General features: G+C 42.8%; 1 protein-coding gene across 3 annotated transcripts; it reads right to left on the reverse strand.

Moving 5' to 3' along the window:
- Positions 1-2,116: 2,116 nt before the first annotated feature.
- On the reverse strand, positions 2,117-11,730 carry IDI1 (isopentenyl-diphosphate delta isomerase 1). Of its 3 annotated transcripts, none has more exons than XM_032266164.1 (5): positions 11,244-11,730; positions 7,394-7,572; positions 6,695-6,787; positions 5,536-5,666; positions 2,117-2,266 (listed from the first exon to the last, which is right to left on the reverse strand). In XM_032266164.1, exons 1-5 carry the CDS (start codon positions 11,381-11,383, stop codon positions 2,237-2,239), a joined length of 573 nt encoding a protein of 190 aa, XP_032122055.1. In that variant the 5' UTR covers positions 11,384-11,730; the 3' UTR covers positions 2,117-2,236. The 3 variants fall into 3 exon arrangements, with proteins under 3 accessions (XP_032122055.1, XP_032122053.1, XP_032122054.1); XM_032266162.1 differs by lacking the exon at positions 2,117-2,266 and adding an exon at positions 2,956-4,387 and having other exon boundaries at positions 11,244-11,723; XM_032266163.1 differs by lacking the exon at positions 2,117-2,266 and adding an exon at positions 2,956-4,387 and having other exon boundaries at positions 7,394-7,566; positions 11,244-11,496.
- Between the last annotated feature and the right edge of the window lie 2,716 nt (positions 11,731-14,446).

Below are 14,446 nucleotides of genomic sequence, written 5' to 3' on the forward strand. Positions count from 1 at the left end.
GTGATCCACCCGCCTCGGCCTCCCAAAGTGCTGGGATTACAGGCTTGAGCCACCGCGCCCGGCCGAGAACACCTTTCTTGTTCAGACTCTGTGTGTTCCTTTTAATCTGTGTAAGGGAATGTGATCAAGCAGCACATGACTAACCCAGCTGCCACTTCTGTTCCCCATGATGTGGCGACAGAGTTCTTTTCCTATGGCACAGGAGCGTGTCATGTCAACCAATGCCACGTCAGCTGCTAGGAGGGGCCCACCGCATAGGGACCAATGCACACTGTGGGAGCTGACCTTGCTGTCTTCTCTGAGTGGAGCCCCAACCCATGCAGGGTGCGTCTTCGTTGCTTTTCCTTGCCACTCTGATACCAAGATGCAGTGGCAAGAAGTGCCTCCATTTCCATTCCTGTCAAGGTGAGTTGCCACTTGACCTCCACTGATTCTCTCTGTGCTGAGCTATATTCTATAGAGCTCACTGATTCTATATTGTGTTAAGCTGTCACTTAAAATTGCACAAATTGTTTCGATCAATCCTAACATATTCACCCATGTAATTAACATCCTATCAACACAGGGAATATTTTTACAATCTCACAAAGCTCCCTGTGCCCCATGGAAGTAGCCTCTATTCTGGCCTACATCTTAATTGATTTTGTCTGCTTTTGACTTTTATTTCACTGGAATCACATGTGCCTTTTGAATCAAGACTGGCTCTGTGGATTTATTCACACTGCTGTGTATAGCTGGTTGCTCCCGCAGCATGACAGCATCCGACTGCGTGAACACCAAGGCTGACGTACTCACTGTGGTTGTTCTGCAGGGGCGTCCCCAGGCTAGAGACTGGGCATGTAGTAAAGAACTCCATGAGCAAGCATCACCCTGAACCCACACTGCATCACCTTATAGGGCAGCACACGAAAATCTAGGAAACACCTAGTTTCTCCAACAATGAATATGTCAGTGATTTCCCAGCTCAAGAATAATGCTGAATCACTTCTCTGCTAAGTTAGTAGAACGGAAACCACAGAAGGCAGAACCATCCATATTCGTCTCCCACCAGGTCCGACTCGTCTGACTTTAGACAGTGTCCAACAGCTCCACAGTAGCATACACGGTGCTTAGCAGTTACTTTATATCCTGTCAACACTTGGTGATGTTGGTCCTTTAAATTTGGATTCCAATTTGCATTTACCCAGAGATTAATGAGGTTAAGCTCCTTTTCGTGTTTAACACCCAAATTTTAATGTATTTTATTCTTCAAACCAGTTCAGGTTCACAGCAAAATTGAGTGGTACAGAGTTTCCATAGACCCACTGCCCCTCCTCACACCCAGGTTTCCCCACTATCAACATCCCCATCAGAGTGGTCCATTTCTTACGGCCAATAGACGTGCATCGACACATCATTATCACCTGGCGTCCAGTTTGCATGCGGCTTGCTCTTGGTGTTGGACATTCTACAGGTCTGACGAATGAATAATGATATCCACCAGTGGAGTATCATGCAGAAGAGTTCCACTGCTAAAAATCCTGTGCCCTACCCAATCATTTCTCCCTCCCTTCTGGCCCCTGGCGTTTTACTGTTTCCAGTTTTCCCTTTACTGCAATGTTGGAGGACTGGACTCCTTCAGGATGGGTAGCCTTTTCACGCTTCATTCAGCAACATGCATCTAACTTTCCTCCCTGTCTTTTCGTGGCTTGAGAGCTTACTTCTTTTTAGTGCCAAATAACATTCTACTTTCTGGATACATCAGTTATACATTCACCTATATGCATATAAAGCAGAGAATGCTGTGTTGGAGATTTACATTTGGTAGTCTTAAGCATGTACATGATAAGTATAAAGCATGTGTCAAAATTATAAAGTAGAAAGTGGTCTGGATATCTGAATGCACACAAATACATACTTCAGTTCATGCTATAAAATGTTGTAAAATGTGTAAGTACATACTTAGGGCTGAAAAAGCACCCAGAGAGGAAGGGTGAAGGAGAGGTGTATCTGAAATAATAAAAAGAATATCCCATTGGTCAAGCGGGGATCTAGAGTTCCTCATCCCATGAGGAATTCCCAACTCTAGTGAGAGCCCAACAGACAGACCCAAATGGGATGATCAAAGTGCTGCACAAGCACCCGCCAGGGAGCAGGCGCAGGGCGGCTTCCACACCACAGAGACCCACTAGAGGAACAACCTCGACTTGACCCACACGTCAGGGCCAAAGAAGAAGAAAATGTGTCTTCCTTCCAACTATACCATTTTCTGTTTTGGTCTTGTTCGCTTCATAATAGAGGCAGGGAAACAGAATTACCAATTTTATAGAAAGTCATCTCTCTTTGTCCTTAAAGGAGTTGGCAATGGTTTGACCAGAATCAAACAAGTATACATGTTGAAGACTAAGAATTTAAAACACTGAGAAAAAAAGAATTCTAGGTATCATTTAGCTTTCAAGCTCAAAACCAACGCATTTTGCCCTTGGGGTCAGAAGCAGCTATGTCTAAGAGAGGGATACTCCTCTTTATAAAAGATGAAAGAGTTCTAAGGAGTTTGTCAGGTCAAAAAACATTCCTACTTCGATCTTCTGGATGGCATCCTAGTAATGTAGAAACAGTAATATCTAACTCTACTTACAAGGTGTCAGTAAGAGTCTAAGGCTGATGTCCAATTCAGTAGCCACTGGCAACTCATAGTTATTATGTAACTAATTATATGTGGCTTTTGGTCTAAAACTTCCTAGAAAATAAAACTAAAAAAATTAGAAACAATATTATAAATGCAACAGAAACTATATAGGCAATACCCTATCAGTGTATTAAAATTTTAACAAACTAGACACAGTATTAAAATGCAATTTTTTTACTTTTCAATAAAATAGGTGCTACAGTCTTGTCTGAAATTATAAATTGTCCAAAGTTAACCATAAATGAATCATTCTATTAAATTTAACAAACATTTAATTTTGTAAGAAATAAATTTTCATTTGTTATTATATAGCATTTAAGAATAATAAAGCTGTCTTGAGATTTCAAATTTGGTATCTATGGCAAGTTTATAAAAGTACATTGATCAAGGTACAATTTTTAACATTATTATACACATTCCATAATCTAAATCTATTTAACATGAACACTGACTTTTGTCATTGTTTCTCTCTACAATATCGCCTGACTCTGTAGGACCATGGTTCTCAGCTGGGTGTTCACTCTGGCCCCCAGGAGCATCTGGCAACATCTGGAGTAATTCTGGGTGTCATGAGAGAGGGATGCCAACAGCATCTGCTGTGCTGTCCAGGTATGCTACTCACCGCCCTATAATGCACAGGATGGACCCCTACCACAAAGATTTTATCCAGCCCAAATGCCAACAGGTCAAGATTAAACAACTTTTGTTGAGTGGGACTCAATTCCCATTTTATGAACACCTCTGTGCCCACTGTAATTCTGAGAACACAGACTTTGCTAACTGGCAAATACTATTTAAAAGAAGATTTAACCTAATCAATGTCACTTATCAAAAGCCATGGCTGACTTTAAGTATCAACATATTTCCAGAATGAATAAACCACACAATCAACTCAGAATGATAAAAATTAGGGTCCACATCATTTAATTTCCCTTGAACCTGCCCTGCTAGTTTGATCTGTTAATATGAAAGATAATTAGGACTGTTTTGAAGGAGCTAAGCAATAGTTTCTTTTGCACATTTTTCTGAACTATGATAAAAATTTAGCGACACAAAGTATCTGGCAAATAGCAAGTGCTCTGCAAGTGCTCCAGAAATGTTTATCACAGCTTACTAAAAACACAGGGCTTCACTCATTTGTTCAAATTTGCCATACGCATGTGTCTACACAGATTAAATTTTTATTTGATCTCTCTCATTTTACAATAATCTCTCACAAATGTCATTTAGAAACAGAACACATATCCAGGGTGTGTGATACAAATTGTTAGTTTTTTCTACACAAGTTATAAAGTGTCAGTGTATATATTACACTGATGATAGTGAACTAAATTTAAACTGAAAAAGTCATTCTAAGTTTGTTAAATAGAGAAGTTTTTCAGTAACCATTCACCTACATATTCACATTCTGTGTATTTTTTCATGGTCAACAAACTGATTCAAATGATTTAAGTTATCCCACCATTTAAAGAGAAAAGTCTCTGCAATAATTTGAAACCATGGCGTTATCTTAATTTCACCATTGGCCGCTTTTTTCAGAAGTTCTTTTAGTTCTTCCTTTGACACATAACAATAACTTTTAATCTCATTGGGATCAGGATTCAAAGTTACATTCTTTCTCACAAACAAAATGTAATCAATTTCATGTTCACCCCAGATACCATCTGACTGAGCTTTGTAGTAAATTCGTGTTAAATAATTAATTTCTTCTGGAGGAACCTAAGACATTAAAAAATAAAAATAAAAACATCAGCCACAATAACAAAAAAAATCTAAAATTAGCTCACCATATTACAGCGGTATCTTGAACAGGAGTATAACTTTAGAATTACAACATTTTTTTTTTTTTGGAGACGGAGTTTCGCTCTTGTTACCCAGGCTGGAGTGCAATGGCGCGATCTCGGCTCACCGCAACCTCCGCCTCCTGGGTTCAGGCAATTCTCCTGCCTCAGCCTCCTGAGTAGCTGGGATTACAGGCACGCGCCACCATGCCCAGCTAATTTTTTGTATTTTTAGTAGAGACGGGGTTTCACCATGTTGACCAGGATGGTCTCAATCGCTTGACCTCGTGATCCACCCGCCTCGGCCTCCCAAAGTGCTGGGATTACAGGCTTGAACCACCGCGCCCGGCCATAGAATTACAACTTTTAAAGTGTTACTCTCCTATCAACAACATATGGTAATCTTAATATTATATGTGGAAAAAGATTTCATTATTAGTTTCAAGTGTCTGTGTTTTTCCCTGTAGGACCAAACAGGTAAGTTGTTTTTTATTTTTTTAAATATTAAAAAAAGGGGCAGTCACTCAAACTAAAAATGTGACTTTCTTCTTTTTCATATTTTAAGACTGCTGTTTGGAGATTATATATAAGAAGTACTTTCTGTATCCAAGTCTTATTTAAAAGGGACAATTCCAAAAAAAAAAAATTATTTCAATTAAACCAGTTAGATTTATCGTTCCTAAGCATTTCCTAAGCATTCCTAAGCATTTCCAAATGAAAATATTCAGCTTTTTTTGATGGGGAGAGAAGTACTCAGGTGAAAACTGGAAAACCCACTAGTCAAATTCTACCAGAGCTGTCACACTCACTTGAAAATATTCATCTTTGATTTGATCAATTATAGAAATATTCAACCTTACACAGTGGTTAACAGATCAATCCATCCCAGTACTGAGCTAAGTTTTGACAAGTTACATTAAGACATTAAAATTTAAATAACCTTTACTCCAGATGGCTTGTGGGAGTAACTCATAATTCAGGAGGTTACCAAGCAGAGAACTACGTTTGAATTTAAACATTTTATTAAAAACGTTTTAGAGTATGTTTAGGTTTCAGTTTGTCTGGTTGTGTAGCACAGCCAGTTACCTGTTCCAAGGGAATTCCTAGCTCAGCTTTCAGCCGCCTCTGTGCTGCTCGCTTCACTCCAAGGGCGTCATTTTCCTCAAGCTCGCCTGGATTACTTAATGGATGACTACAACAAGTATTGGTAAAACAACCTGGAAAATGTTAATAGAGAGAGATCAACTTTTCTTCAAAGTAGGTCTGAAAGATCAGGATAGTTTATAAGTAGCAGAAAAATAAAATAATTTTTTTTTTGAGATGGAGTCTAGCTCTGTTGCCCGGGCTGGAGTGCAGTGGCATGACCTCCGGTTCCGGGTTCAAGTGATTCCCCTAGCTCGGCCTCTGGAGTAGCTGGGACTACAGGTGTGCACCACCACATCTGGCTAATTTTTTGTATTTTAGTAGAGGTGGGGTTTCACCATGTTGGCCAGGCTGGTCTCGAACTCCTTACCTTGTGATCTGCCTGCCTTGGCCTCCCAAAGTACTGGGATTACAGTCGTAAGCCACCTTACCCGGCCAAATAAAATGACTTTTAACAATTTTAAAATCAGGCCAGGTGCGGTGGCTCATGCCTGTAATCCCTGCACTTTGGGAGGCCAAGGCAGGCAGATCACAAGGTAAGGAGTTTGAGACCAGCCTGACCAACATGGTGAAACCCTGTCTCTACTAAAAATACAAAAATTAGCTGGGCATGGTGGCACGCGCCTGTAATCCCAGCTACTTGGGAGGCTGTGGCAGGAGAATTGCTTGCACCCAGGAGGCAGAGGTTGCAGTGAGCCGAGATGGCACCATTGCACTCTATCCTGGGTAACAGAGCAAGATTGCATCTCAAAAAAAAAAAAAAGGGATTCTAAAATCAGTTATAATGGGCTATCAGTCATTGTTTTGTGAGACAGACTTCACTTGTAGGTAAGTTCCTTATTAATGCTTCTTTAACCAGATTAACCAGAAAATACAGATTAAAGATAAAAAATATAAATATATACACATTGCTCAATTGCTCACTAGCTCTTATTCTTTATTGCTGTTTATTAGGTTGCACTCATAGTATAAACTTACTTTATGTAGAATATAAAATATGCCATTCACAGGATTTCCCTTTTTGACCTTGGTTCCAGAAATTCAGAATGATAAAAAGTCAAATTAATGTACAAACAAAATATTGTACACTAAGTGTACGAACCTGGAAAGGTAATCTTAGCATCTGATCTTTGCTGTAGCAGAAGCTTATTTTCAGTGTTGAATAAGAAGACACTAAAAGCTCGATGCAATAATCCTGAAAGCAAAAGAAATAATTAATTTAGCCTTAAGTATCAGCTATTCGCCCAATTCTCTCCTTGCAGTTCAGAATAACATTAGTAACTTGCTGTTGCTTTTGCTTTTTCACACAGTTTATCCGGATGCATAGTCCCTGCATGGCTATGGTGAGGAAGAGTGCTGCACTGGGCCAGGATGTTGGCCGTCAAGTGAAGGAAAGGGTGATGCTGGTGGCTCCTTTCCTGCAGTCAAGTTCCCTATTAAGGACATTCAATTCTCGGAAAGTGGCGAAGGCAGACGCTTCCCCGCACAGTGCCTGCCCCTCTCAATTCTTTAGAAAGATTAGAAGCTAGGCTGCTGCTGCATGTCAGGGTTGGTCTGCTTCTTCTTTTATGAATCCAGAATAAAACTCTGAAGAAGCCAAGTAAAAGGCATAATGTGAAGAGAAATCGCTGTAACAGGAACAGCAAAGAAGATGCTATGACTACACTATTTAACAAACTGGAACCAAAGAGAAGATACAGTATTATTAAAGACTGCACTGTCTTGAACAGAGTGCTGCTCTTAGCAAATCGGGTATGCCTACACAAATCGCTTTATAACAAAGAATATTTCAAAGCAATACCTTTGTCAATGTTCTCATTCAGGTGACAATTCTTCTTGGTCTCAGCCCCAATTTTATTGTCATTTTCATCAATAAGGATACACATCTCTGCCAGGAGTTGAACCTGTTGCTTGTCGAGGTGGTCAGTGTTTATTTCAGGCATCATTACAAAATGTCTGATCTGTCCTAGAACACTAATATTGAAAGAAAACAGAAAGTCCACCACATATTTTTCTGAATGTCAGAAAAATAATTACACAGCTTCCCCATCTGTAGCTGTACCACTCTGCATCCTCATGGGGCCCCAGGAACATTGCCAGCAGGCGGCACAGCGCTGTCTCAGTCATTATTGCTCCCACAGGCTTCATGGCTGGCCTTTTACCATAGCCGTGCTCCTAAATGCCAAGCTCAACATTCTAGTCTACATTCGAGATCCTCTGCAGCACTTGATCCTCAATCCTTTCTCCAGTGTACTTTTCTTCCCTGGTTTGGCCCCAACCTAACTTTCCATCCTGTTTTTCCACACCAGCTTCTGTCATCTCTATAATGTGCTCCCATCGCTATCCTGAATGGAATTCCCACTGCTTGTCTCTGCACAGTTTCTCAAGAATGCCACAGGCCAATCTTAGTCAAAATCCATTTTTTCAAGGCACAATTCATGTGTCACACATTCAGTAACCCTCCTACCAATGTCACAGTAAGATTTAATTCAGTTTTTCTCAACCCAAGCTCCTGAACAGAAAAATGATTTGCATGAGTTCTGTAAATTTCCCCCAGGGCAGTACTTAGCTAATACAATTCTAGTTAAACAGGAGAAAACTTAATTCATTATATTCAACACATGCTTTAAGGCAGTGCCTGGCAAGTTTTCCTCTATAAAGGGCCAGGTAGTATAAATTCTGTCTTGGTAACAATAAAACAGTCATAGGCAATGGGCGAACTGGGCAATATGTAAACTGAGTGTGGGTGCATGCCAGTATTTATGGACATTGAAATCTGAATTACATTTAATTTTCATGTGTCACAAAATATTTTAGTTTTTCCCCGGCCATTTAAAAATGAGAAAACCCCTCAGCTCATAGGATATAACAACAGGCAGCAGGCCAGATTTGGCCTGTGGGCCATAGTTGGCCCATCTCTACCTTAGTGCATCAAGCATTAATTTTCTGAGCCCCAATTAATCCCTCCCATGTGATTTAAACATAAAGCACTTACTAGAGTATTTCTGTATTGTGACTCACACATTTACACATCTATATCCAGCAGCTTCTAAGCTCTCTAACTTTTGTATCCTTCAGAGCACCTTTACATAGCACAACTTTGAAGTTTTTAATTTTCTCTATTTTCCTCCCCTTTATTTCTGAATGAATTATAATTTTTTTGTGTCTTGATTTTTCTACATAATATATTTTGAGGATCCCACGTGCTCTACTTTCTATGTGACTCTATTTCAAATATATAGATTTTACTGAAATACTTTTTTGTTTGAGATGGAGTCTTGTTGTCTCGCCCAGGCTGGAGTGCAATGGTGCAATCTCAGCTCACTACAACACCCACCTCCTGGGTTCAATTGATTCTCCTGCCTCAACCTCCTGAGTAGCTAGGACTACAGGCTTGCGCCACCATGCCTGGCTAATCTGTGTGTTTTTAGTAGAGATGAGGTTTCACCATGCTGGCCTGGTTGATCTCAATTCCTAACCTCAGGTGATCCACCTGCCTTGGCCTCCCAAAGTGTGGGTGTATAGGTGTGAGCCATCACGTCCGGCCTACTGAAATACTTTCAACAGAGTTCAAGCATACTGCAGAATGTACACAAAGTGTTTAAACAGCTACTTAATACAAAGTTCTAAACTCATATAGGATCTAGGGTGTGTGTGTACATATGCATGAGTCAGGAGTCAGTGATGATGGAGATATTGATATCTAATACAAAAAAATCTCAAATAAGGTTAATGATTATAACAAATCAAGAGAGATAGTAATGTGAAAAGGAAGTTCACTTCAGAGTTAGCCTCAATTAAAAAAAAATTTATTTCCAAAAAAAATTTTTTTTGAGATGTAGTTTTGCTCTTGTTGCCCAAGCTAGAGTGCAATAGTGCAATCTCAGCTCACTGCAACCTCCGCCTCCCAGGTTCAAGTGATTCTCCTGCCTCAGCCTCCCAAGTAGCTGGGATTACAGATGCCTGCCACCATGTCCAGCTAATTGTTTGTATTTTTAGTAGAGATGGGGTTTCACCATGTTGGGCAGGCTGGACTTGAATTCCTGACCTCAGGTGATCTGCCTGCCTCAGCCTCCAAAGTGCTGGGATTACAGGTGTGAACCACCACACCTGGCCTATTTCCAACTTCTATAGGCTAGTTTCATATACAGTCATCCTTTGGTATCTATGGGGGTTGGTTGCAGGATCTCCCACAGCTACCAAAATTTGAGGATGCTGAAGTTCCAGATATAAAATGGAATAGTATTTACGTATCACCTGTGTATATCCTATTGTATACAGACACGTTGTATGATGGTGTTTCTGTAAAGTACAGGACTGTATATACTACAGTGGTTCCATACAATTAGAACTGACAAATTCCTGTTGCCTAATGATGTTGTAACCATTGACACATCCTAGCACATCACCTTTTCTACATTTAGATACACAAATACTTGCTGCTGCGCTACAACTGCCCAGATTATTCTGCACAGTAACACACTGTCCAGGTTTAGGCCTGAAGCAACAGGAGCAATAGCCTACCAGCAACTGGATAGACCAGAAAGCCCAGCTGCACCACTGTCTAGTTCTGTGTCAGTGCACTCCGTTTCCACAATGGTGAAACTATCTATCAGTGAATTTTTCCAAAGTCTCTGTTACTGATACGGGCTGAACGTTACATTAACATCTGTAGATAATATCTAAAACATGTCAGTGTTACCTAAGTAGTTGTGCTGTATCGTTTACAGAAAAAGTCTGTATATATTCAGCACAGATAAAATTTTTTCCAAACATTTTATAACGTGCAGTTGGTCACATCCATGGATATGGACCCCAAAGATACAGTGGGCCAACTGCATATTAGGTGACCACTAAGACTTCGTTATTATTAATTACTAGACTTTTTTGACGTGAATTTTTTTTGCGGGGGGGATAGGGCCGGGTCTTGCTATGCCTGTCGCCCAGGCTGGAGTGCAGTGGCGTGATCTAGGCTCACAGCAGCCTCTGCCTCCACCTCCGGGGGTCAAGCGATCCTCCAGTCCCCGCATCCCAAAGGGCTGGGATTACAGGTGTGCACCACCGCCCCGCTGCAATGACAATTGCTTTCAGGATTTTCAGAATTCAGATTTTAAGACTAAACTTCTTAACCACAAGATAAAACGAATACGTCTTCTTAGGTGTTTAAAGAAAACGCCGTGTAGCAGACGCGGGAACACGTCACCCAACCCAAAAAAAGACCTGGTTCCATCCACGCGGGTTCCCCATCTCTTCTCCTGTTCCTTTCCCAAGAGCAGCGCCTTGGGTGTGTCCCCGTCACCCCCTCGCACAGACCCACGTGTACTCGGCACGGGGAGACCGGCGCCGTCAACGCTCCCGTTTCTGACGTTCTGAATTCTCTAAGAGGAAACTCGCAATTCGCAGTCTCCCGAGACTCGGTTTCCGATTCCACGCGTTGCTAAACCTCGGCTGACTGTGCGCACACAATGACAAAGAACGGCAACGTCCCGCCTTCCACAGGGAGCGGGCGCCCACCACAGCCCGGGACAGCTCGGCCTCGCTCCAGCTCCGGTGACCCATGCCGCCGCGCCGAGACCTCACGGGCGGCCCAGACCTCGGGCTTCCTCCCCGCCTCGCCCCGTCTCCCGAACCCTGCTGTCGGTCCCCAGTACCTGAGCGTCCTCCGGACACCGACAACCACGGACCCCCGAGCGCGCCAACTATGAGCGCTGTCCGCGGGGCGCACCGCCCACTGGCCCCACCCCCGGGCCACGCAGCCAATCGCCCTCGCCGGCGCCAGTCCGCGCCACATCGCCCGGCCAATCGGCGCCCCTACGCGCTTGACGTCACAATCTCGCCAGGCCGTCGCGCGGTGGCACCACCTCCCTGGCCTATGGCATCCGCAGACGAATGAAGCACCCAGAAGGTGAGCCGCGTGCTTGGGTCCTGGCCGCCCGTGAGGGAGTCCACGCGCCCCGCCCCGCTCCACAGAGGCAGCGTCCCGCGACTATACAGTGCCCGAAGCCACCTCAGTCGCCAGCCAATCAAACTTTCGATCCAGTCTGGCGAGCCGGAGGCGCTGTGAAGGGAGCGTGCCGACGGCAGGCGTCCTGACGCTCACGCTCCTTGGAGCTGGGCACTCCCAGGCGGAAATCGCTGGCGCGCTGAGCCCAGTACCCGGAAGCTCGGCGTCCCATGGGCGGGTCCCCTGCGTGGCTGGACCAATGGGAACGCAGGAAAGGCGGGCCATCATGCAGACGGGCTGGTTGTGCGTCCCCGTCCCGAGTTCCGCCGCTGGGAACAGACGCCGCCGCGTCTGTCTGCAGGGCTAGGCCCTGCAAGTCCGGAATGGTGGCCGTTCTGAAGCGTCTGCGACCAGGACGAAGGCGGAGCAGAGCCGCGGGAGGGTGGGCATTCCACGTTGTGTTGGGAGTGTTTGTCTTCCGGGTACCCGACAAGGCCGTTTCGCCCAGGCTGGAGTGCAGGGGTGCAGTCTCAGCTCACTGCAACCTTTGCTTCCGGGTTCAAGCGATTCTCCTGTTTCAGCGTCCGGAGTAGCTGGGACTTCTGGCATTCGCCACCACGCTGGGCTAATTTTGTAGTATTTTTATTTTTTTTTTGAGACGGAGTTTCGCTCTTGTTACCCAGGCTGGAGTGCAATGGCGCCATCTCGGCTCACCGCAACCTCCGCCTCCTGGGTTCAGGCAATTCTCCTGCCTCAGCCTCCTGAGTAGCTGGGACTACAGGCACGCGTCACCATGCCCAGCTAACGTTTTGTATTTTTAGTAGAGACGGGGTTTCACCATGTTGACCAGGATGGTCTCGATCTCTTGACCTCGTGATCCACCCGCCTCGGCCTCCCAAAGTGCTGGGATTACAGGCGTGAGCCACCGCGCCCGGCCAGTATTTTTATTTTTTTTTGAGACGGAGTCTCGCTCTGTCGCCCAGGCTGGAGAGCAGTAGTACGATCTCGGCTGACTGCAATCTCCGCCAAGGAAAAAAAAAATCACTAAGCTTCTAAAGACCAAACTATTCTAATATTAAACATTGTAATGTGAGCTATACATGCATTTAAGAAAGATTACTAAAAAGCAAGATAATTAATATTTACTAAAAAACAGGTAAGATAATTATTTACTTAATTATTCCCGTTCTGGGTCGTGTGTGTCTGAAGCCTATTCCAGCAGCTCAGGGCACAAAGAGGGAACCAGCCCTGGACAGGACGCCATTCCACCCTCGCCATTCCACCACAGGGCCACTCACACCCGCACACTCAGACCGGGACAGTGAAGACGCACCAGTTCACCTCACGTGCGCACCTTTTGCATGTGGCAAGAACTGCAGTACACAGAGAAAACCCATGCACGTGTGGGGAGAACACGTAAACAGCACACAGACAGCACCCCTCCAAGGGAGTCTTTTCTCCCCAATGTTAAAAAGAAACAAATGAGTACCTGTTGTATGCAGTTTGAAAATTGAGAAGTATTTTTCAATAGCCTTTTCAAATGATCTTGGTTATTCTTATTGATACCACTACACCAAAACACAAGTGGTGGATTTTCCAGTTACTATTTGGAATGGGAAACCAATGGACATTTGATACTCTTGTTACATTCAAATTCATTTATTTTTGACTGTACTTTGAATGCTTATTTTCCTATGCATGATGTTGCAATGTCATGTATTGGTCATTTGGAAAATAGTGATTTACTGAATTAAACAGATCTTCCAAATGCTAACACATTTCATTATTCAATATCAATCAATCACATTTGTTAATATCACGAGTAATCTCATCAGAAAAGTTTTTAAGTATTCGGAAGCTGCCAAGCTCTTAAAATTTGAATTTTTGCATGAAAATTCAAAATTTGTCAACAAGTACTGAGAATTATGCTCCTCGAAGTGGCATGAACATATTTTCATGAAAATGTCTGCCAAAAATCTAGGTTTGAATACCTGTTTATCTGTCAGTTATTTCCATTAAAAGTGGTATTTCATGAAAAAAGCAGCTAGCTAGTTCAGCTTACAACTCAAACATTCCCACAAGTTTTTTTACTGGAGGCAAAAATCATAATTCAGTATGTACCAGAAATGCTTTGTGTGTATTTCCCATTGCCATAGAGAATATTAAAAAGAGTTCTGAATGGTCGAGATTATTAAAATTAATTTTTTTTTCATTGCTAACAATCAGCTGAGCCTTCAGTGAGTCATAATCTTTTTGCTGACAGAGAGTTTTGCCTTGATGTTGATGGCTGTTGAACAAGTTGGTGCTTGAAAGTTGGGGTGGCTGTGCAGCTTCTTAAAATAAGACAATAATGAAATTTGTCACATTGATTGACTCGTCTTTTCATGAAAGGTTTCATTTAACCCAAAGGAAAACTTTCAAAATTTGAGTCAATCTTCTCAAACCCTGCTGCTGCTTCATAAACTATGTCTATGGAGCATTCTAAATCCTTTGTTGTCATTTCAACAGTGTTTACATCTTCACCAGGATTAGGTTCCATTTCAAGAAACTACTTTTCGTTGCTCATTCACAAGAAGCCACTGCTTATCCATTCAAGTTTTATTATGCTATTGCACTGATTCATTTACATCTTCAGGCAGCAATAGCCTTACAAAATGTATTTTTTAAATAATGAGACTTGAACATCAAAATGACTCCTTGATCCCTGGGCTGCAGAAAGGATGTTGTGTTAGCAGGAATGAAATCAACATGAATCTCCTTGTATATCTCCATCAGAGCTCTTGGGTGAACAGGAGCGCTGTAAATCAGCAGTAATATTTTAAAAGAATTTTTTTTTTTCCCCCTGAGCAGTAGGTCTCAACAGTGGGCTGAAAATATCAGCATAACTCTTTTTTTTTTTTTTTTCTTTTG

This window comes from Sapajus apella, unplaced genomic scaffold, assembly GCF_009761245.1.
Source record: "Sapajus apella isolate SASKATOON/1434 unplaced genomic scaffold, GSC_monkey_1.0 scaffold155, whole genome shotgun sequence".
In the NCBI taxonomy this organism is placed as follows: Eukaryota; Metazoa; Chordata; class Mammalia; order Primates; family Cebidae; genus Sapajus; species Sapajus apella.